General features: G+C 41.5%; 1 protein-coding gene across 1 annotated transcript in view; it reads right to left on the bottom strand.

The window, feature by feature from the left end:
- The window catches only part of LOC102779545 (neuropilin-1a-like), a 104,927-nt gene that overhangs the window by 64,960 nt on the left and 14,858 nt on the right, over positions 1-25,109 (bottom strand). The window contains exon 3 of the mRNA XM_087831757.1: positions 6,383-6,564. Within this exon, the coding sequence (XP_087687883.1) occupies positions 6,383-6,564 (182 nt within the window). The remainder of the gene's footprint in view (positions 1-6,382; positions 6,565-25,109) is intronic.

Here is a 25,109-nt window from a genome sequence, read left to right as displayed (position 1 = left end):
AGAAATAGGCTAGGGAGACCAAAAAACCCCCCCATATATATATATATGGTTGTCTACTTGCACAGACATGGAAGCAGCCTCAAGTGGCCACTTGAGGAACTACAGTTTTTGGTACTTCCGGTTTTTTTTTTTGTATTTTTCAGTTCTGGATGTTGTAACTTGGACTATTATGTATTGAAAATGAGAAAACCCCATCTTAAACAAACAATCAAATAGACAAAAAACCCGTGCACCCTTCAGTATGTGTATATTTCCATATTTAACAATGTTTTGGTGAAAAGCATTTGTGTTACTGTGCTACGTTACTGACATGAGTGCATTCTTTCCTTTAACAACATGGTGCTCTCATTTCCCATTTATCCATCCTCTGTCCATCCATCTTCTTCTTACTTTCATCTTTTTTCAATCAATGACCCTTCAATCAGCTGCGGCTTGAGGTCACATCAGAAAGAGAGAGGGGAAAGATATCGCCCCCCCTCTTGTCTACCAAACCACAAAGACAAACATGTGTTTCTGGTTTGAAAAAGCTGTAGTGAAACAGGAGAGTTGGGACAAATATAGTTCCAGGACACTGAAGAGGCCTCACTTGGCTATCATTTCTAAATAAAATGCACTGTGCGGTCTGCAGAGGGTGGAGTTATGGTTATGGTTACAAAAGACGGATGCAACCGAGCTTTACAGCCCAGCACTCATTAGTGCCATCTTTAAAGCCAAACAGAACATGTCATCTGAATGAGGGTTGGTGCTTTTTGTGGCAGTGTTTAGGGATTTTCTTGTACTAATGACAGGGGGGAAAGAGGGCTGAGATGAGGGACGAAGCCACAGACTGATACACAGAATTAGGCAAAGGTAAGTGGAGACATATGTCAAATCTAGCAAAAAAGCTCTCATATAAAGGGAAAATACTAAAACCCAATGTTTTATTTTCATTTCATTTGCTTGGCTTAAAAAAAAAGTCACATTTAATAATGTTGAGTAGCTCCAGTGGTCATGGGTGCAAGAAAATAACGCTGATGTCAGTTAAAAAAAGGGAACTTCAGTTTCCTGTGTGAAATTCCCACATTGCAGATTGCATACGAATGGTTTTTATGATGATATAGCAACACTGCATCACTGCTGCCTTTTATCCAGATAAAATCAGTCATTCGGAGAACACCCACAAGGACTTTTTTGCAAGAAAAGAAAAGCATGCCATTCATGGTGTTCAGACAAACAGCTAATGCTCCCCTGTTTTTACAGACTTCATATTCTTCTCTTAATTCAAATGCAAATACTGCTTAAATATAAAAGAGAAACTGAGATTAACATGATAGAATTGAAGTTTTTGAAGGTATGGTTAAGGCTTTGGACTACAAATGGAACCAAACAGCTTGTTAGCTTGTTAGTTAATCTTGTTAGCCTTCACTCTTGTAGAAAAAAGCCTGAAAAAAGCTCATGGATAGGAGTAGCACAGCTGATTTTAAATAGTCAATAATTCTGCACCATTTCCAACCTTCCTGCAACTAAAACATATAATGAAAATCCCCTTAAACACGTGATTCCAAAAAGGACGGCAAACAACAACTTCAGCGTCAAACTGAAGCAACTTTCAGGATCACCACCGGTGCTGAGAGATGGCTTGAGAGAGAACCTGCAGTCTGAAGGTGGCACATAAGGTCATGAGTGTCGCTTTTTCAATCAGTCATGAGGTTGTGCACCATGAAATCTTCCCCCAGGATGAGGCTGCAACATCCCGAGGCATCTGAGGAAGAACATGTGGTGCAAACGACCTGAACTTTGTGTGTCAGCTGCTCAGAGTGCATCAAAAATATTTTTTTGACCACAGCAGCTTGTTCTCAAATTTTCTCTCATTCAAACCCCATCCTCTTTCTCAAAATGAACCTTGGGTTGAAAGGTTTTAACACAGAACACTTAATACTGGCTACTGGTCAACGTTTATAACAGGGAGTAGTTCAAATGCAACAGGAACAGTGCTTTCCAAAGAGACCTCGTCATCTCCGTCACTTTTCCTTTTTTATCCTCACATATTTTATTAAAAAGTGCACATAACAGCGAGAAAAAAAAAATCTTACATTACATATAATATCCAAAACCTTTGCCTAATCTAGTCCCTCTGATACTTTAGGGTGCACAGATCTGAAAAGATCTGCGCTCAAAGGACAAAAACAGAGAGAGATAATCGTGCATTGAAGACAAAGAAGAGCAGTGCTCAGAGCAGTGGCTCCATTTAGCAGTGAGTCACAATATGCTGCTCTGACTGTAATGGATTTTAAATGTGGTGAGGAGCCAGGCAGCGACATGGCAGGGGGATTACCTGAGTGAGTACAAGTGCTGTTTTTAACTTGTTAGGAGGTAGAGGACCCATATTGAGGCCAGCACACCCCCACACACACAAACACATGCTCCCACCCACACGCGTATTGTGCCCTAGTTTCACAGGCCCTCTTCTATGCCAGAGCATCCATCTCATCTGCAGGTCACCCCTGTTGCCTCCAAGGACAAACAGCCCATTAGCTAAATGAGCCTGGGGTCCCACACACCTGTCTGTTTCATACGCACAAAGGAAACCAAATGAATGCACCGCGTTACCAACAAAGACTGATTTTCACACACGCAGAAGCAAAAAAAAAGTAATATAAGATGTTAACACGTGCATGTGCAGGCTGTGCAATAACATAAAAATGGGTGTGAGCACATTGAAACAGCTTGTTCTGAAGCATTCGTCTTGGTGCTGAACAGTAGCTTGCAGACGAGACACGGCAGCTGGACGCGTTCAACAACAACAACAGTTTCTCTGACAGTTACAAGGTGGGACAACAGCAGCATGGCAACACTCACAGATCTGACAACTACGCTTCATTCGCTTCATACATCACACAGTTGAACCGTCGTCTTTTTAATCGACACGTAACAGTAACATGAGAAAAATCGGAGCAATTTTATTTTGAAAGACGATCTTTCAGATACTCACCGCAAGGTGCGTTTAGTAGCTGCTGAGAAGATTCTGATCACGTTCTTTAACGATGGCGAGCAGTTTTCTGGTAGTGATTTATGATTTGTCTAAAGTAAACTCTTGGCACAGTTCCATGAAAACCTAGCGATGAAGAGCGGTGATGATTAAGATCAATCACCCGCAGAATAAATACTAAATGGACCTTGTGGTGAAACGTCTCTGCAGCTGTTTCCAGTGCAAAGTGCAAGACTTTTCAAACCATTTTTAAAGGGTCTGTTTCATTAAACGGCATATATATTTGGGGTTATTAGTTACAACGTTTAGCTAAACCCAGTGTTCATTTTAATGGTCAGTAAGGAACAAAAAGAAGCCTATGAGACGGTTTCGACTTCTCACTTGATTTATGGCCTCATAATAAGACCTAATTATGACCTAATGAGTTTATAGCCTCTCTCATTAGTTTTAAGTCTTATTTAATATTCTTCCTCCCTTGCTCCTGGTTCTGCCAGAGGTTTTCCTTCCCACTGTCGCCAACTGTATTATTATGCAGCTGTATTATTGCAGGGTCTTTACCGTGCAATATAACGTGCCTTGAGGTGACTGTTGTTGTGATATATAATAACAGCCTATATAAATATATAAATTTAATTGAATGAATACAAGAAAATTGCCTTTTAGTGTAAAATAAATGAGCAAGAAGCTGTTTTCAGTCACGATGCCTGGTTTCACAAAAAAAAAAAAAAAGAGGGCAACGGCCAAAAGCAGAAATAGGTGACATCGCACGGCTACTGTGTTAAAAACTAGCCTGTTTTTAGCCAAAACATTACCACCATCCATCTCAGATAAAATTATAAGAAGTTGTATCTGTTCTTCAAGCAGTCGGCTCATAAGAGCCTGCGAATCCCAATCTTCACTTTATTTAAGATCAAAGCACAATTTTTTTGTGGATCTTTAAAAAGACCCTTAAAGAAAAATGCTCAGGACCAGTGTTCCTTCCATGCTAATACTTTGCTGACCCACTTTTAAAGATTTATTACACCGACTCTCTAATGACATCCTGTCATTCATCAGTCACGGCTACACTTTGTACCCTGAAATTAAAGTTGATACGAGCATATTTTTAAAGTTTCAGAGTCAGGAGTCGGGCCGCACTTTGTAGTTTAGAGAAGAGACAAGTGAAGAGCCTGGAGGAGCTGCAGTTGGAGCTGGGCCTCTGACCTCCCCTCATAGTACTGCCGTGCACCTCGTTAAAGAACAAAAGAGCACTTGCCTATCCGTTTTTCACAGTACAATGGAGCACTTGCTAACTTAAATCCACCTGGGGATTGTTATTTCTGGATGCCGTTATTTTCTGAATGGTTATTGCTCTCTTGGGTACAAACAAAAAACGAAGGGGAATCTCACACATGTTCCCTTTTTATCTGATTTATCTCCAGTCCCCACTGGTGAAAATTGAAGTGGTCACAGGAGACTTGTCATTTTGGCGGCTACTCAAATGGACCCTGGAGGAAAGAGCAGATACAAATGTAGGACATGGGAGCAAGGTTCCTTCCTTGAGAGGGAGTGTTTATGTAGGTCTATCCTGCTAGCATCCTGCCCATTTGGGACTTGGTGTTCCTCCAATGAATTCTGGGTCTTTGAGTTTGTTTGGCCTGCAGCTATAGAGGTCACTGTACCAGAGGTTCAGCTACAGCTCTCAGGCAGACAAACCCAAAGATATTGTTAAACCCTAATTTTAGAGAAAGCCTCTTGCAGGGAGTGAATTCCAGGTTTTATTGACTGTTGACGTTGCAGCAGGTTAGTGAAGTTGCACACCTTTCAATGCTTATTGGTGTTAATAATAGATGCACTTCCATACTTTTGATTGTTTTCAGGTCATTTCTTATCTCTGTTGCTGTCATGATTACATTAACATACAAATTGTTATTTACTCACTGCAAAAATAATACACATGAAGCATCTACACAATCATCACAGTAAGAATAGACTTTCCTGATTTTATAATTTATCAACTTTACAAAGCAAGTGTCACAAACATGTTGACACCACTATTAAAAAAAAGTGTTTTTTCCAGAGTTTTTGGTAAATCACTTCATTTAAAGGTCACTCCACTCACTGTGCTTTCCTGTCCAGTTTTAAGTTTAGGTCAAGCTTGGGCTCATAATGGCTTACTTTTATTTTCTCTTCCAAGTATGTTTCTTTAACCGGGAAGCTTTTTTGTGTTACTTGTGGTTGCTATGGTTACTTGACCAACTTCTTCCCGTTTTACTTCCTTTCAGTAATCCATAGATTATATAAAAATAACCTCTGGGTCTGAAAAGTGGAGCCAGTGCAAAACTTACTCGAATCTGCATTCCTACTAAAGGCCACCAGGGAGTAACTAATGGCTACTAATGTTAATGATACACAAAAAACCTGAGTGCATTACTTAATTTACAATGTTAAAAAATATTCTCCTAATGGGTTTAAGGGTCTGAGTTGCTAGTTTTACATCCTATTAAATACAATCTGATGTTCATTTGCTAAATTATAGTTAAATTTAGAGTAGTGCCGTCAGTGTTTATCTTGTTAAAATGACGTTAACACCATAACCGAATCAATGCGGTAAATCTCCGTTTGCAAGTTAGCGCGGATTGCCCCGTGCCTGGGGCTGGACGGCGCTAATGCGTTAACAAGCTAACCCCGCTAATACGTTGACGCCGTGCAGCCCCACCTACGGGGCGATCCGTGCTAACTCGTTAATGGAGATTTGCTGCGTTAATGCCGTTAACGTAATTTTAACGAGATTAACGCTGACAGCACCAACTTAGAGTAAAACAGAGGAGACGCAGGGTATGCCACAGGGCCTGGCTACATTGTTACTGAAAAGTCACTGTGTCCCTCACTTGCTACATTCATCTACCAAAAGCATAAATTTGTAGTCAAGATGATTTTAGCAAAAACACAGGTCACATGATTGTGGTCTATTTTATATGCAATCTCAGATAATATGATTGCTTCAATGGAGCTCAAAATTCGACTAAGTTTGGAAAATTACTGCGACAAGTGGCTACCATAACTACCATAAAATATAGGCTGTATTTGCCTTTCAGTCACAGAGGGCAGGTATAGCGATTTTGTTCAATTTGTCATCTGCTCCTGCATTTTTCCGCCCTAATAATATGTTAAATGGCTAAAATGGTGTTCAATTCAGACTTTTTCCCATTATGTATGACAAGGTGATATATAAAACTGATCCAAGAGCAACAGAACAATCACCTGGATATCTAAAACTACATTTGAATTTAAAGGGGCCATTTTTCACCAGGCGTATTCAGCACATTCATTTATGGATTTATGTAAAACAGCAGAGCCATTCAGCTCATGCTTTTACTGCTGCTGAGCAGATAAAGCAAGGACATCACAGCAGTTCTGTTCAAAACTACACACCTGTCTTGAAGACCTCATAGCGAACAGAGAATCCCGCCCCGTGGGTCTCGTAGTCGGAGACAAACTTGATGAGGAGCTGGCCGCCGGTGGAGATGATCGGAGACGGCGCGATTTTCCCGCAAAACTTCCCCAACATGGGCGAAGACTCATCGCCGCCATTGTAAACTTCCACGTAGTCGTACCTGTGGGGGAATCAGAGGAGATGCACGTTCAGATTTATGATCCTGCAAAACAACAACAGCAGCTGTGCGCGACTTTGACTTTGACTTGTTGAGACCGAGGATGATTTTTATGTTCCTGTTGATTTGCTTATTAGTGATTTGAGGCATTCTACTGATTATAGGTGGGACTGCCAGCTTACTGCAAATGTTTAATGAGGAGGGGAAGTGAATTTGCTTTCACTTCCCCTCCTTGCTGTTTGGCACACAATAGTAACTCAATGCATTCCTGTTGTAAAAAGGAACAGAAATAAAAACTCCCACAATGCAAGAACAGGTCCTGCCTTGTGCTGCTGAGACAGATTTATCTATTCTTGAATGCATTTTCATAAATACTTTGATTCCGACTGCTCGAGGAGCTGAGGGGACACGCCCATACTGTGAAACCCCAACAAAGGAAGAGCATATTTGTCGTTCTCAAACATGTTTTGTTGAGCTTCTGGATTTCGACTGAATCGAGGCGTTTCCCCAAATACCACCTCAGCTGGCTGGCTTTGTTTGAAATGTTTGGGGTTTTTGTCCTTATAGCTAATACTGTTGTAGGATTAAACCGTCTCAGCTGGATAATGTGCTCTGATGCAGCATTGTAATTAATGAGGAATGTAACTGTTTGCCTAGATTTAGAGCCAGTATCTGGATGGGCTGTGCAACAATAGGTAGCTCAAGGCAGTATGATATTAAAAAACTCAACCTCAAAAACGGCGTATGGCTCAGACTTGTGTGACTCTAGAACGTCTGCACATTCATATAAAAATGATCTTTGCTTAAATCTAACCCCACGCTGCGATCCATATAGTCACTGGACTTCATCTAGAGTAAAAAAACGAAAGACTGCGCATGTTGTTTCTTTTCACGACGATAAGAAAACATCAGCTCTGTCTCAAGTATGTGTGGGTAAATGAAAAGAGAATCAGATGCAGGAAACTGTAGCGTGAACAGAATCTATGAGATCGGACATGAGGCTTCTCCGTCTGGGAGTCAGAGGGACACCACAGAGAGAAACAGAGAGGCAGAGATAACAGGAATATGAACACATGGCAGGATGAAGCACCGGGAGGCTGCAGGGATCCCACCGAGCGCACCGAGAGACTTCATCAGTCTCTGCCCTCAGCGTGGACCTCCCACCACCGCTGCAGACTCATCCTTTACCAGCCGACACCCTTCTGTCCACCCATTGTCCGCTTTACAACATCTCAAGTCTGTGTGTGAGTATGTAATCAGTAATACGTGTGTTTTTGTTTATACTCTGCACATCAACTCATGTTATTCAGCACTTTAACTACACTTTTAAGGGTCGAAATGAGCAAAAAGTGGATGTCTGCCTATATGAATACACTTGTATGTGTGTATGTGATGATAATCATCTCTTTGTGCTATGCAGGAGCTAAAATAAATAACTGGGCCTGAAGAAGCTGCACAGGTTGTCTGCTCAGATGCAAGCTGGTTGAACAGATTCAAGACCACGTACACCAAATGTGACGAGCCCATCGTCAAAACAGGGTTTGAAAATGAAACATTTTCTATTCATATCAACTTGATTGCTTTCAGATCAGATTAGAGTAAGCTATAGTGCACAAAAATACTGGATTTAGTCGTTGTTGAATAAAACATTTTGTCCTTGCTTGCTAGAAAACAGTTACGCCATGATTATTAATTCACTGCCTAAGAAAGCAGATAATCCAAAAAGTGAGTGCTTTAGGGTCGAGGTCCAGCTCCAGTGTTTGCTGAAATGCCTCAGGCTGAGACAGAGGAGATTTTATGGTATTATTTAATTTTTTTCCCTTTTTTATTACTTGTAAAATTGTTGTTTAATCTACACATTTTGTCAGCACTTTATTATAGTTGTAATATCATCATTATGCATTCATCTCTGTGCACCTGGAAGCTGTGTGATGTTGTGTGCACTGGATTTCTTGTTTGCAAAGGTTTGATGGGCCTCCTTTACATCAGAAAAAAAGAAACATTATGAAGCTCTTCTGCAAAGATTTCCAATATAGCATTAAGAATACCAGGACACCGGATAGTCTCTGTACCTGGCATTCACACCCAGTTTGGAATGAACTATTCATTTCACAGGTTTTTAAAATGATAATATGTATGGATATTACCAATCATATTCCTGATTTATCACTTCCTGAAGCTGTATATCGCATCTGTATTATCTATAAGTCAATTTGTTTCTCGCTTTAGGAATAGATCCTGAACTCAAGGAAACAACCTGTTTAAAGAAGGGATTTAATAATAATTTAAGAGCGTGTGGATGCTGCACACAGAGGTCGGCCTCATCCTTGTGTGGGAAACACTGTTAAATTCCCTGTCTGGTTGTTATGGAGGGAAACCCCACTGGAAATCAGCTATACTGCTCAGACTGCCTCCAGCATCGGCACTCAGAACATGTAGGATGTGAAAGAAAAAAAAAAAATCATTACTCACTATTCACTTGTTGGCCTTTTTATACTCTGCTCTTCATGTCCTTGTTTTGACATGTATCTCTTATTATTGCTACAGTGTCTGAAAGCGTTAGTAGCTGTTTTGATTAGTGCTTTACAAATATTTCGCACAGCAGTAATATATGATGTACAAAGCCTCATCCTTTCGAGGCAGCAATGGAGGCAATTTGGGATAAGAAGAATCGGAGCTGATATGTGTAAAATAAAAGAGCAGCAGAAGTGGGACGTGATTGGCTGTGCCGTCCTTGATTAAGACAGAAAATCCATAAGAGCTCTAGGGTTTCTGTTTTGAAGCAAAGTTTGACCTCTGACCTATCAGACAAGTTTTCTTGAGGAAGCTGGAAAGAATATGAAAATATTCCTTTAGCAGCTTGTTGATCAGAAGCTCGTAGATAAGACTCACATTAATGAGAGTTCTTCCCCACAGTGATGCATATTTAAAACAAAAACAAGCTTCCCCAGATAACCATGACCGGTTTAATGCATTTGAACCAGAAACGATAAACACACCTATGGCTTTCGCACAGAAACTTAATCGGTGCGTTTTGACTGGAGCTCGTCTAGACGGTTAGCTTGACTCAGACTGCTGACTGATGATTTTCCTGATGGCTAACAGCATTAGCGTGCAGGCAGAGAGCTTGTTAGGTAGTAGTTTTCAAAGAGCCTCCCCGTGAGTCTGACAGCAGGGTTTGTTTTCTCTCCTGTATCTGATGCAGACATCTTGATTTAAAGTCTTTTTGGTCTCTTTGTCTTTACGGTGAGGGAAAAACAAAGCTCCCGTGCATCAGTGTGCACGGATGTGAGGATGTTTCTAGATCGAATCTTGCAAATCATAGCGGTGATTATAGGTAAGGTCTTGAACAGGTGAGCAAAAGTCATTTAGAAAATTATAAAAAATATAATTTGGATATTTTAATTTCTAACAGTGTAAACTGGATTTATTGAACAGCTTTTCTTGCCTTTATTAGATGGTTAAAAGTGGAAAGACAGGAGACACAGCATAACAAGGTAAAATAAAGGCTCATTTTAGACCAGGCTCTCCCAGGACACCTTTAAATCTGCAAACATTTAGGGACATTGGCTTTGTACTTTCATCCACCTAACAATAACACATTTCTAAAGAAATCATACAGGATCAGCTGCCAAAGAAATGCCACAAAATTCAGATTTTTACACCAGCAGGCAAAGTAGAAACACAGTCAAAGCCCAAAGCTGCCCAGACGCAGACTCTCTAAGCTCAGTGAATTAACAGGCCCCAAGTTGTTTAACTAATACGCCTATTACGGCAGCAAAAACCTCTAAAAACATGATTATGAAAAGACAGCAGCATTTTATTTAAAAAAAAATGCTTTTAATTTTAATGTTGTGAAATTTACAGTAGCTCTCAGACAGCTCAGGGGACAGATGATGTTTTCTGTGTTCAAACAGGGATACGTTCGCCTTGGGTGTACAAAATCTGCTCTTTCTCCTTTTCTGACTTATTTTCCTTTTGTCTCTGGTCTCACTCTGCATGCGTTCGCAGACGGCTTTACATGCCCGGTGAGAAATGGACTTAAGTGCTCACTTGTAAAGTCTTAGTGCCGACGGTGATGTGTAGGTGATGGCATTTTTATTCATAGCATCAAACTTCCACCCAGCTCCTCCACCTCTCCCTCCCTTGTCCTCCCCTAGAAAGGCTCATAAAATAACAGGGAGAGTGAGGCGCACAGAAACTGTGTGTGTCTGGTGTGTGTGGCTGCATGCAGATGGCTACACTCACTCCCTCAGTCACTGCAGCCAGTCCTGCAGGCAGTGAGTGTTTGCACAGACAGCCCGTTTAATGAAGTGGGTCTGTCTCTTCACACTCTAGTTAAGGAGAGTCTCTCAGTCTTCAGCCCTGCAGCCTCCTCTCCATCCCCTCACATCACTCATTAACCACACCGGCTATTCATGCCCTCCAAATGCAGCTGTCCGTGGCAAATGCCTTGCTCAAGGGCAAAAATGCTTGGCATTCCATCTGGAGGCCCAAGAGCAGATGTTTAAATTAACATTTTATGCAATTAATGGATGCACTTACTGACCGTCATGTATAGAACAGGAAGTGCATGTGAAGGTTAATAAGCAAGTAGAAGAAGAGCAGAGGAAGGTGAAGAGGTGGATAATAAAGAAGCAGGAGCTTCAAGAATTAAACAGTTTAATAAGAAATGTGTGATTTTTTTGTCCACTCTATAGGACAAAGAACTCATAATTTAACAAAATTCAGTGTAAGCTAATACTTGTGCAATTTCCCCCTCAGAAAATTAAGGGAGTGTGCCCCAAGGAGCCAGGTCTGTCACTTTTATAATTACGGTTTGATTTGATTGCAAAAGTTACAAGATGAAAGAAGCTGAAGGTTAAGATTAAACTGGTCTGCACCTCTTTTTTGGATGCACTTTCTCAAGTTTCTAAATATGTTTGCAGACTATGATTATTGAAAGTTTATGAATTCATTTGAAAAGTCTTTACAGATACTCATCTTACATATATAACCACCTGACAAAATCTATATGGCGAGGACGCTACAGTCTTAACTGCAAAAGAAAATGACTAAGCGGTGAGACTGTGAGTGCCAGTTCAGCTCGCTGGGTGAGCAGGTGACCATATGCCACACGGTCGGAGTGCAGTAGGGTTTGAGTCCGACCTTCTTTATTTTCCACCTTTTGGCTTTAAAACTAAACAAAGTTGAGACCTAACGTGTGGTCTTAACCTAACAGCAGTAACAATAACGCTATATTTTAAATGATGAGAAATGGTCAAGTGAAAAATAACGATTATGCAGAGGTGTCAAAAACTGCAGTTACTCCAGTGGCCACTAGAGGCTCTAAGACAATTCTCATGTGTGCCTCTGTTAAAATCCCCAACTTCAACAAATAACATGTTTACAGCTTGGTACAAAGAAAGGTTTAGTACAAAGTAGCTAATTTCTCCCTTTATAACACTCGTATGGGGGGTGATCTGCTGTTATAGCTCATCTGTGTGGATTTAGTTAAAGATTAAAGTCTGGGCGTGGCCACTTTAATAAAAGGGTCAGCACAGGCAACAGCTAAAATGGATAGCTTGGCCTATGCTAGTCCCATATGTCTATTATTTATGTGCAATAACAACATGCACTTGCACGTTTTTCTGTACAGTCTATGGAAACGGGGCGGCTAGCAAAATTTCTAACGGGCCTAACTGGGAAAACAAAAATGCGATTTCACTGATTAGAAATAATTTCCATTCAGTTGAGAAACCAGCTAAAGCAAAACAAATAAACGTGTCACAGTATCACGCTTACATATAAGTAATCTCTGTTACGGTAAGTGCAAAGAAAACTGTTGAGAACAGTGACCATTTAGTTCTTCCAGTGCTGCCAAATTTAACACAAATGAGGATGTGGCAGATTACCACTTAAAATAAATAAGATCCAGACATGGAATGGGAATTTTTCACACAGCCCCGAATTCCTTCTCACCTCTTTCCCAAGCTACTGGAGTGCTGAAATGTAAGCATGCACTCTCGTTCTGCTCTCCAAATGCATTACAACTCATTAACATGCTCATGGTGCTGTGTTGTATTGCGTTACCCCTGTGGCTAACTTCTTACAGCACATCTGGAACATATCACAGGAGCATTTACAGAGTGAACTTTGAGCTGTTGCTACATTCACCTCCTGCAAGGCGAAGCTGAAGCTGGGAATGACTCAGTGATCTGCAGAGCGCCGTCACACCTTCTTCTTTGACATCCCTTTATTTTAACCAGATCCCTTTCCTTTCGTCTGGATCCCTCTGTGCAAACACTGTCTGCGCTCCACCTTCCTCTCCAGACATTAAAAGGTTCTTCCAAAAGCTTCTCTTTCAGTCATTTTCAGGTGGTAAAGTTTGATCAAGTAGTGTAATAAACTTTTTGGCATGCCCACTTTTCTCCGACAGCACCCATCTACTCCTGTCTCATCCAGTGATTTCCTTCATTAGCCTTTTAACAACCTCAGCAAAATATTTTTGGACTCAGCAGCAGACTGAGAGCCATTGTGTCGATAACACTAAGACAGTACTCTGTTTTTAAAAGGGTATCACGCCCTACTCTCTAAATTTAACAGGTATTGTCATGCATCATTGTCCAACGGGCCTAAAAAAATTGCATAATGCAACATTTTTTCTTTCACACCCAAACAAGTCTACTTTTAATGTATTAAGCAGCTAAAGCTGCCAAACTGTATATCCTGAATAATTACCCGAAAATCCGTCAATACAAATTCCCTTCGCCTTTGTAAACAAGAACTGCACTGAATAATAGGCAAAATTGTCAGCAGCCTTTACATCAGAAGTTCTCTTCTGTTACATCCTGTTTCCTGTTCATGAGTCATTTAGGACTCACAACTTTTTACGCCTGAAACGATGGCACACACACCTTGAATGCTACATTTGATCTGTGCATCATTTCCTCACAAAGCAGAGAGGTGTATCTAGTTAAACTAGGTGTAAATAATGAATGTTGCTCACTGGTTTGTGAAGTTCCACAATGATTTTAGCGTTTTGGCTGATGTTGTTTTGTCTTTATGGAGCCAAAAGTCAGCATACTTGAAGAAGGTGAATAAATTATGAGCTAATGCATGCTAGTTTGTTTAGCAAGGTGCAGCCATAGTTTCCTCCACCATAGAATTCCAAATCATTTGGTAATATTCATATTGCACATTCATATAAATCACATACAGATGTATGACTTGAATTAGCACAGGTTATGCCCACCTAACAGGTTCTCACTCCCAACAGGTAATATACTGACGATTCGTCACGTCCCAAGGCATTCCATGAGAACGTGAAAGGTGACCTTCCGCGTTCCTATGCTACGCGCCGGACTGTGGATGAAATCGAATAGATTTATTCCAGCCCTAACCTTATCCCTAATCTTAACCACCACCTCAATCGTGTTAGATAGTGTTTTCCAAAGTGATTTAAGTAAAATAAACATACATGTAGATTCATTCCAAACGGTTCTCATGTTCCTCATTTTTCTGAACTCGTAATATAGGGACATGTTGGGTGGCCGCAAGCGTAATATACCAACGATTTGTCACCTAGCGTAAAATGTTACGCTTTGAGAGTGAGAGTGCGTTTGCCCACCAAATACCACTTAACAAACAGGCTACACGCCTAATCTAGAAATATTAAGTCTATTAATTATTGATACAGCTAAACTGTTGACATGTACATTAAGAAAACATATGGAATGAGAACAAAACTGTGGAAGCTAAAATTGTTTTTGTACCAAGCAAGGAGAATGACCGTTTCTGCTGTGGACAGTTTAACATGGGAGTCAATGGATTGTGTGATTTGCAAAACCAACTTTAACCTCCTAAGACCCGAACTCTTCCGTGGCATACATTTTTAATTTCTCTTTGATATTTGGACATATTGGGACTGTGATGGCTGCACTTACAGCCACACAGTGGTAATACCCACCATGTTAGTGTAGAGGCTTATAAGTAACATTTGTCTTTCTTTAAATATAGGAATTAATTTACAGGACAATAAATAACTGGTTTTGGTTTAGAATTAATTCACATATCCACATAACACTGCATTCTAAAATAAGTGCGCACATTTTAGTTTACACTATTACGTGTGATTAATCTTTTGTTTTCTGACTTACCTTAGTTGCAGCTGTTCCAGGCCCTTGATTAAGGAGCCAAGAGGTGGAAAAGGGGCGGAGCGAGCGTTAAAGGAAGGCTGCAAATTGGTTCATGCCATAACTCGGGACCATGGGGGGGGGAATTGGAGTTCATTATGTTAGGTTTAGTTAGGTTTTGTGTGTTTTACCCCTTCTCCTGTTTTTGTGGGCTGATCAGCCACTATTTAAGTTTCCTCTTTGTCTCGTTAAGTGAGGTCAGTTTGTTTGAGTTATCAGTAGTGTTGTCAACTTTGAGTAGAGTTTTGTTATTTTGACCTCTTTTATGGGCCCAAGATTTTGATTCTTTTTGCATGATTTAACCAATAATTTTTTGTGGGTTAAATAAAAAATCATTTTTTTGGATTTTAACCTGTGCCTACGTTTCTTTCACTGCTCGGTCCATCACAGGGACCCAATGAATATAAAAACAAAGAATTACCAGGCAAAGGAGCTTGCAAAGAAAAGCGTCTGGACTTCTTTAAGTTACTTGAAGACGTTTCACCTCTCATCCGAGAAGCTTCTTCAGTTCTAAGGTCAAATGGTGGAGAGTCCCAGATATAAACCTAGTGGGAGTGTCCCCCCACAGAGGGACAAAAGGACCCCCTGATGATCCTCTAATCGCCTGAGCCAAGGTGTGGAACTGGGTGTGGGTCCCAATCAGCCAGAGTTTCAGGTGAGTTCATTGTGAAACCTGGCCCCACCTTATCATGCGAATTCCTGAGGTCAGATGGCCCAGGGTGTGAGTGGGCGTTAAGGCGTCTGGGAAGGGATCTCAAAACTGGATTATAGATGGCAGAGAGTTGGTGTCGTAAACCACCGCCTCTGTTCAAAGATGGTCGCTCACAGTGGACATAGATGGCTTCTTTCACTCCTCTTTCAAACCATCTGTCCTTCTGTCTGAATTACCAGATTTTTTTTAACCTGATTTTTGTTTCTAAGAAAAATGAGAGCCACATATGAGGATATTCATTTAGAATTTCAATCGAACAGTGGCAGTATAATGTCCTCGTAAATGGATATCAGGCCCTTGTAGAGCAAAATTTAGTATTTTGGTCTAGACAACCCAAAATATGACGTCCACATATGTGGACGGCAGGTCCTGGGAGGTTAAGTGGCCAATTGAAGAACTTCCCTGTTGGTTCAACAATGGGGGCACCACACAGTGCTGTCTAAGCTTGACTGGAAAAATAATATGTGAGGAAGGACATAAATGTTCTAACGTGGTCCCCAAATTCTCTCGGAGTTTGTGCATACCACTGAACGCCTGTCAATAACAAGCTTCTTGAATAAACAAACTCAAAACTGTCCATTAAAACATTGTTTTCTCAAGTGTTTTTGTTGCTTCAGAAAACAGACTTACGCTCATTCTCCCAGGATTTAAACTGACCTCGAATCTCTAAATTACACGTCTGACCCTCAACTCTAAACCAAGTCAACTAATTTAATGGCTTTCCTTATTGATAACAGCTTTCGTCCCTAAATGCAAGCCAAGCTCCCACAGTGTGACTCTGTGAACACATTTTTGTCCTTGTGAGTAATGCGCACACACTCGCACGCGCACGCAGGGGGACGCTGAAGGCTACAATGTTCCGATTTTGTAATACATGAGTGGTTTCTGTGTTTAACCGATAAACTCAGCCTGACCAGTCGCTCTGCTGGGAGGCTACAGATGGCACATGTGTGTGCGCGTGTGTGTGTAGTGTCTGAGCGCGTGAGCAGAAAACACACTACGATGCCACCTGTCATCACAAACGCACACCAGTCCATCCCTCTGCGTTTATCACCTCCTCCGTGTTCGTCAGGAAATCGACATCATCTCCTGCTCGCTGTCTTACTCACTCGCTGCAGCTCAACTCATCTCCTTACAATACTCTTAGTCATTCTTCTACTCACGCTCACGTATTTTGCATAAATACTCACTTGCATTCATGCCATCCAATTACTCACAACACACGTGTCCATTTTTAAAAATTGGGTTCTCCCTAACTGACACAATATATTCCTTAACAGCCCCACTGTCACAGACTGACTCGGTACAACTGCAACACGACTGTTAGATGCCACCAAATCCTTTCAGGCATGCAAACCACTGGCCTTCTAACGTATTCTCAACCCAGTGCATCAAACGCTGTAATCTTTCAGTAGCCATTAGTGTCACAGAGAGAAGCTCGAGCTCCGGTGTCAATGCCTTGATCCACCGGGCATGCCCGGGACGATCAAAGCGAATGGTTCTGTTTGAAAAACTGACAAAATATGCAAGACAGTAAGTAGAACAAAAAGAATATGTCATGGTCCCTGTGTCTGCCCGGTCAGCCCTACAAGGCGACATGTGTTTGTTTTAAAGTTTTTCTCTCTCGTCGCTCTTCCTTCCCTACACATCTGTTTCCAATCATGTTAGTCCAAAAAAGGCTAGGCAGCGCCTGTACCACCTACGACAACTAGGGAAGTTCAGGGTCTCACCAGACATCCTCAGGACCAGAGATGGGCAGTAACGCGTTACTTGTAACGCGTTACTGTAATCCGATTACTTTTTTCAAGTAACGAGTAAAGTAAGGGATTAGTATTGCAAAAACGGTAATTAGATTACCGTTACTTTCCCGTAGGAACGCTGCGTTACTGCGTTACTAAAACCGTGATTTTCTTGCGAGAATGTCTCATGACAGTGAGGTAAGCGAGTGCAACGTTCATGACAACAGCTGTGTGCAGATCAACAATGGATAATATATCGAGTGCAGGGAGAGTATGAGCGTGCAGCGTTTAAAGCGTGGAAGTACTGACCTTACTTTGAGTTTGATTCCATAAAAAGTGACAAAAACATTAGTGTCCGTTGTGCGTGGGAAGAAAACTTCTTTTTACAGCGAAAAAAACCCCCCTAAACTTCCAAGCAAGCACCGAGTAGCTACGACGTAATGGGAAACTCACAGAGAAACTGCGGTATCCTTCCACTGACCGCTGCGGCACACCTGCACCAGGATAAACCTCCGCCTACTCTACTCCTGCTTTACAGGTGAAAATAGAGCAAAAGGACCGCTAGTCTTTGACTTTATTTATTTCCTGCTGTGTTTTACTTGCATCTGAAAGAGTGAGTGTAAACACAAAAAAATAATTATATAATTATATATATATATATATATATATATTTATTATGTGCTGGAATGTGCAGAAAATAGGTTTAAATGTTAAACAAATTTCTTCCAGTCAGAGAATGGTGCATATAATTAAAATTTTGCTTCATGCATAAAGTTAAAAGATTAAAACTAACAAAACAAGTTTTAAAAAGAGACTTTTCCATTTGATTACATTTTGTATGATGGATTATGTAGAAAACGTAGAATTGGGCTGAAAGATCTATCACTTTATCACCTATTCAGGTTGTAAATCATGTTTTTAAAAAGTAACTAAGTAACTAAGTAACTAATTACTTTTGAAAATAAGTAATCAGTAAAGTAACGGGATTACTTTTTTGGGGAAGTAATCAGTAATTAATTACTGATTACTTTTTTCAAGTAACTTGACCAACACTGCTCAGGACTTTCTATACAGGCGCTGTGGAGAGCATCCTCACACAGAACATCACATCGTGGTTTGGGAACAGCTGTGTCAAGGACAAAAAGCTCTTCAGAGAGTGGTCCGTACAGCAGAACGCTGCTGCAGGACTGCTCTCCCCCTGCTTCAGGACATTCACACCAGGAGATGCTGGTCCAGAGCAGCGCAGATATTGAAGGACCCGTTCCACCCCAGCAATAAACTGTTCCAACTTCTGCAATCAGGCAGAAGGTTTGGCACCATCTGGGCAAGATGCCCTCAGGCCATCCGTGTGTTAGATCAGGACATGCCCCCTCCCCAATCAACCATAACTGACCGAGATGAGACTCGTTGTTATCATTCTCATATCACGCCTGATCCTCTGGCTTCACTGCGGCACAAGTCACTTTAACACCCCACTCACACAATGTACAGTGGGGCAAAAAAGTATTTAGTCAGCCACCGATTGTGCAAGTTCCCCCACTTAAAATGATGACAGAGGTCAGTAATTTGCACCAGAGGTACACTTCAACTGTGAGAGACAGAATGTGAAAAAAAAATCCATGAATTCACATGGTAGGATTTGTAAAGAATTTATTCGTAAATCAGGGTGGAAAATAAGTATTTGGTCACCTCAAACAAGGAAAATCCCTGGCTCTCACAGACCTGTAACGTCTTCTGTAAGAAGCTTTTCTGTCCCCCACTCGTTACCTGTATGAATGGCACCTGTTTGACCTCATCATCTGTATAAAAGACACCTGTCCACAGCCTCAACCAGTCAGACTCCAAACTCCGCCATGGCCAAGACCAAAGAGCTTTCGAAGGACACCAGGAAAAGAATTGTAGACCTGCACCAGACTGGGAAGAGTGAATCTACAATAGGCAAGCAGCTTGGTGTGAAAAAATCAACTGTGGGAGCAATCATCAGAAAATGGAAGACATACAAGACCACTGATAATCTCCCTCGATCTGGGGCTCCACGCAAGAGCTCATCCCGTGGGGTCAAAATGATCATGAGAACGGTGAGCAAAGATCCCAGAACCACACGGGGGGACCTGGTGAATGACCTGCAGAGAGCTGGGACCAAAGTAACAAAGGTCACCATCAGTAACACACTACAATGGCAGGGAATCAAATCCCGCAGTGCCAGACGTGTTCCGCTGCTGAAGCCAGTGCATGTCCAGGCCCGTCTGAAGTTTGCCAGAGAGCACATGGATGATACAGCAGAGGATTGGGAGAATGTCATGTGGTCAGATGAAACCAAAGTAGAACATTTTGGTATAAACTCAACTCGTCGTGTTTGGAGGAAGAAGAATACTGAGTTGCATCCCAAGAACACCATACCTACTGTGAAGCATGGGGGTGGAAACATCATGCTATGGGGCTGTTTTTCTGCCAAGGGGACAGGACGACTGATCCGTGTTAAGGACAGAATGAATGGGGCCAAGTATCGTGAGATTTTGAGCCAAAACCTCCTTCCATCAGTGAGAACTTTGAAGATGAAACGAGGCTGGGTCTTCCAACATGACAATGATCCAAAACACACCGCCCGGGCAACAAAGGAGTGGCTCCGTAAGAAGCATTTGAAAGTCCTGGAGTGGCCTAGCCAGTCTCCAGACCTCAACCCCATAGAAAATCTGTGGCGGGAGTTGAAAGTCCGTGTTGCTCGGCGACAGCCCCAAAACATCACTGCTCTTGAGAAGATCTGCATGGAGGAATGGGCCAAAATACCAGCTACTGTGTGTGCAAACCTGGTAAAGACCTATAGTTAACGTTTGACCTCTGTTATTGCCAACAAAGGTTATGTTACAAAGTATTGAGTTGTATTTTTGTTATTGACCAAATACTTATTTTCCACCCTGATTTACGAATAAATTCTTTACAAATCCTACCATGTGAATTCATGGATTTTTTTTTCACATTCTGTCTCTCACAGTTGAAGTGTACCTCTGGTGCAAATTACTGACCTCTGTCATCATTTTAAGTGGGGGAACTTGCACAATCGGTGGCTGACTAAATACTTTTTTGCCCCACTGTACATTCCCAAATTTGAACTGTAAATTTCCAGATTGTTTATTTAATTTAATTTAATTATCTTAATGCAGCGGTCCCCAACCCGGGGGCCTCGGACCGGTACCGGTCCGTGAGTCGTTTGGTACCGGGCCGCGAGAGTTGAGGGTCAGGTGTGAAATGTATAGTTTTCAGGGTTTTTATCGGTTTTCAGCGTTATTTTGTTATCGTTTTTATTGTTTACTCGGTTTTCCTTGGTCTTTTCACGTGTGTTATGAATAAATTTTCTTTTTTTGGGTACCGGTACTAGTTTTATTTTGTTGTATTTATCCGCGACACCTTAAAGGCCGGTCCATGAAAATATTGTCGGGCATAAACCGGTCCGTGGCGCAAAAAAGGTTGGGGACCGCTGTCTTAATGTATATAATTCATTCACTGCCTGCACATAATGTCCTCTTTGTATATATTTACTTACTTACTGTATATAATGTTTTTTCTCTCTTTTTGCACAGTCAAGGCGTGTATCAGGACACATTTCACTGTGTTGTACTTGTATAACTATGCACGTGATAAATAAAAGATCTTGAATCTTTCTATGCCACGTCTTAAGGCCGGGACTTGGAGTCTCTTGTCGCTGGATGATTGTGCTAGACACGTTAGTGTAAAATCCCGGCTTCGTGAAAATTAGAAAAGCTTTCCTTCGCGAGTTTGTTTCCTGGTTGTGACCTGTTTCCCCGGACCCGTCCTCTAACCCTGCCTTTAGGAACCCTGAGCGTGAGTTGTTTGGCGTGGCTGTGTGAAGATTTCCCCCCAGCGGAGCGAGCTAGCGAGTGTGGAAGGAGCGAGTGGAACTGTGTTTGGAATATGAGTGTGAGAGGACCTGTGGACCCTGGCACCCCCGACTTCTCCCCACCTGTATATATTCTGCATCTGGTATTTTTGTGAATAAAGAACTGTTTAATTGTGACTTTCAGTCTGCGCCCGACTCCCATCCGTTCACCGTGACAGAATAGTGGTGTCGTCGGCTATCGACAGAGAGACCGACTTTTCTCCCATTTGTTTTCGCCGTTTCCTTTCATTCGAACCTGATATTTGATAGAAAACGATGGACTTTCTGGGTGTGATAAGTGAAGCAAATGTTGAAGCGCCTTCTTTGGTGCCAAAAGAGTTCTGGTTGCATAGAAGACTTTGGAGTCAAGTCAGAAGTCTTTAGAGTCAGAAATGAGGATTATCCAGGCAGTGCTCATTGGCTAGCAACGTGTCAATCCCAATGTCCTCAGTTTGACAGTCACTAAGCTGGTTAGGCTATGAATGCTCAGCTCGAAGCTTGACTCTACAATAGAAAAACTGCACATGGAAAGATGGTGCTATAGTGGTGCTGAAGGTGTTAAAATGTGCTGTGCTAACCAGGACAAAAGCTGCTCTCAGTGTTACAGTGCATCAGCAGAGACTCCAGCTAAGAGAAAATTGCCTGGCTGTGACCTGTGCTGGTTCTTCACCAGATGTGTTGATAAACGTGTATCATTGCTTCTCGAATATCCTTTTTTACATGGTCCAAAGATTATGCATGTAAGGGTTTAGAGAAAGCGGCTGGCAAGTCTACAGTGACAAGTAAAATATGTGGTGTCACATAATTCATCACTTCTACCCGACCCAGCAGCTTATGCCAGCCTTGAGATTAAGAATAGCATCAGAAAAAATGACCTAACTCTCAAATTCAGCAGTTAAGGACACACTTATCACAACACAACAGTCATTTCACATCTAACAGACGTAGATGATCAATGACCATGGCTGCTAATCAAATACCCTGAACCTACATGCAAATTTGGTCCTAGATGACAAATTGTTCATGAGACTCTGTAACTGAGGTCTGATGATGAATCTCAAAAACTGAGAAAACATATTAAAGCAAATCCAATTTAAGCCAATAGGATTAAACAGTCACAAGAAGTTTGTCCAAAAAATAAATTGGGCCAAGCAGCCAAAGTATGAATATCCTCATCCTTCACCTCGGCCGTGCAGATACAAAGCCACGGCAGCGCAATCCTTCTGGGAAATTAAAACGGAGGCGAGGAGGAGGTGGAATTTGTTCTCATTTAGGAAGCCTTAATCCAGCAGAAAGGGGAAAGAGAACACCGTTTTCCCCTCCGCTTTCTTAGACAGACTGTTTAGGGACCCAGAAGGATGAAATGAGATTTGCTGCAAACTCGTCAGTGTTTAATGTGGAAAAGGTGAACAGAACGAACGTCAGACTCGACATTTTGGAGAGTCGGAAAGTTATTCTGTTGCTCGAAGTGCTTTTGTTTTATGATAAAAAAAAAGATGAGCTAAAGCCTGTATGTTTTATACAAGTAATAAAAAATCCAGGTGTTTCCTGTGAGCGCAGAAAATGAGATAAAGTTTAATCAGCTTCATAAAATTTGCTACATCCTGAGCATGCCTGGGTAACTTTAGACTTCAATAAACACAGCAGGGCGTTTCTGAGTCCGAATCCTGAAAAACTCCAAACTTCTCACTTTGTACCTGAGAGATTTGGGAGGAAAAAGACCCTTTGTCAACCGACACTCAATCCTCACCTCTCTGAAGTGATCCAGGGTCAAAGCAATAAACACACTGTCACTTCCACTGCACTTTGACATGCGTTAGCACTCGACAAGTTCATTTGCATTCACAGAGAGGCTTTCCCCCGCCATACATTCTCCTCTCTAGTTTCCAAAAACATGTGAGATTAATTATCCAACCCTATTCAGACACAAATATAGAAACTCTAGCAGGGATTGTTCAGTGTGCAGCGATGGACGCTTGCTGACAGACAGACACGGAGGCAGATAGAGAGATAAAGAGCAAACACTCAGAGGCTGCGAAACAGTCTTCATTCTGACAGAAAGATGATACCGAGCAGAACTGCCTCCTGGTGTTGGGACTTAATGACTAACATTTGGAAAATAAACCAAGTTATATGGAGATTAGCCCATTTGCAAAATTGGCTTTTCAGTAATAAAAACATAAACACCCAAATGAGTCTCGTGTTATTTGAGGATTACTGTTTCTGGAGCTCCACGCTAACACTTTAGCAAGATGAATAACAATAGGATTAGAGTTTTTAAAACAACAGCATGTTCTAATTGGAAAGCTGAAACATTTCTCATCATTCAACAACCAAAAAGTTGATGCACATTCTCCAAAGAGCCAAATAAAACTACATTCTCCTCATTCAATTAACACTAAATCGCCATTTCTCATAATAAAAATGTTCGGCAGTTATAACCGACGTGTCTTATCTGTTCATCTAAACACGCCAACTATTGCCTGTTATTGCTCGAATAAATGTGCACTATACTAAATGTTAGCAAAGAACAGCATAAAATATCTCTGGTGACTAATGCAGCATTTCCTGGGGAGTTTCCTTGATTCATCAGTCTAATTCAAAACTACTTACAGCTCATTATGCAGTCACCTACCCCCACTCACTGTGCTTTGCAAAGTATGCTAAAGTTAAACTAAGAAAGACACAGACACACTGCACTAAAGTTTATTCACATGAAAGTAAAGTATCAAGTTATTCTCAACGTTTTTCTAGATAGTAGCAACTAGCGTTGGGAGAAATCACTGGTTTTCTTTGGGGCCACATTTGAACTTGAATGCTGGCATCGATTCTGGTCTGTCTGCTTTAACTCAGCCGCAGGTTCACCTTATATTAGCCAAATGTCAGCTAGGTTATGGCACTGTAGCTCACAAACAATGTTGGGAAGGTTACTTTTAAAATGTATTCCAATACAGATTACAGAATACATGCCCCAAAATGTATTCTGTAACGTATTCCGTTACGTTACTCAATGAGAGTAACGTATTCTGAATACTTTGGATTACTTAATATATTATCATGCTGTTTACAACTACATGAATGTACTATTGCTGTGATTTATTACTGTTACTGAAGGTCCGCGGCTCCGAACCGTAGTAAAGGGACCTCTGGTCGGGTTCGTGTCGGGCTCGTAGCTGAAAACTAGCTTTACTTTGTTGTCTGGGTCAAGTTTGCTAGCGAGAGACAGAGAGAGGTGTTGAAAGGCTGCTCCAACGGAACTTATTGTTTCGAGGAAAACACGAACACGGTGTACAGTCGAGTCTTAATAGCTTACTTACAGCTGGGCTCGTCAGGCTCTCTTCTTGGCTGCAGTGGTTATTATTATATTTACATGCTTCCAGCTCCCGTTTTTGCTCGATGACAGCTCGTACTTTTCCTTTTTCTCCCTCCCTCGCTCACAGACACATAACGTGTATGGCAGTCCATTCTCCCTGCAGCACGGACTACACTGCCTATGATGCTACATTCTTTAGAGCTATACTGGTAGCATTCTGCCTGTTAGCTTAGCACGACAACAACAAAAAGGCCTCTCTCACCCAGGAAACACGCAGAGAGAGAGCGTCACCCTGTAACCATGGCAACCGCAACGCTGCCGCCTGGAACAACAGAACGTAGCTGTCAAACAAAACCCAAACAGTCCTGATCCGCCACAAAATGAAACAGGGAAGTACCGCCGTGTAATCCATTTATTTCAACAAAGCAACTGTATTCTAAATACCACCTTTTTAAACGGTAACTGTAACGGAATACAGTTACTCATATTTTGTATTTTAAATACGTAACGGCGGCACATGTATTCCGTTACTCCCCAACACTGCTCACAAAATATTTGCTGTTGTTCACGTCAAACGTAGCTCAAGACTTTTGGGCTGCAAATGAGCTGTAAGTGCAACACGTAGCTCAGATTAGGCCCAAATGTGTCTGTTAGCTGGGCCGGGTCAACACAATGAATACATTCATTCATACATGCATGCATTGGTCTAATTTTT

The sequence above is a fragment of the Neolamprologus brichardi genome, chromosome 18 (assembly GCF_056152115.1).
Source record: "Neolamprologus brichardi isolate AB-2024 chromosome 18, ASM5615211v1, whole genome shotgun sequence".
NCBI classification, from domain to species: domain Eukaryota; kingdom Metazoa; phylum Chordata; class Actinopteri; order Cichliformes; family Cichlidae; genus Neolamprologus; species Neolamprologus brichardi.
This window is presented reverse-complemented; position numbering and strand designations above follow the sequence as displayed.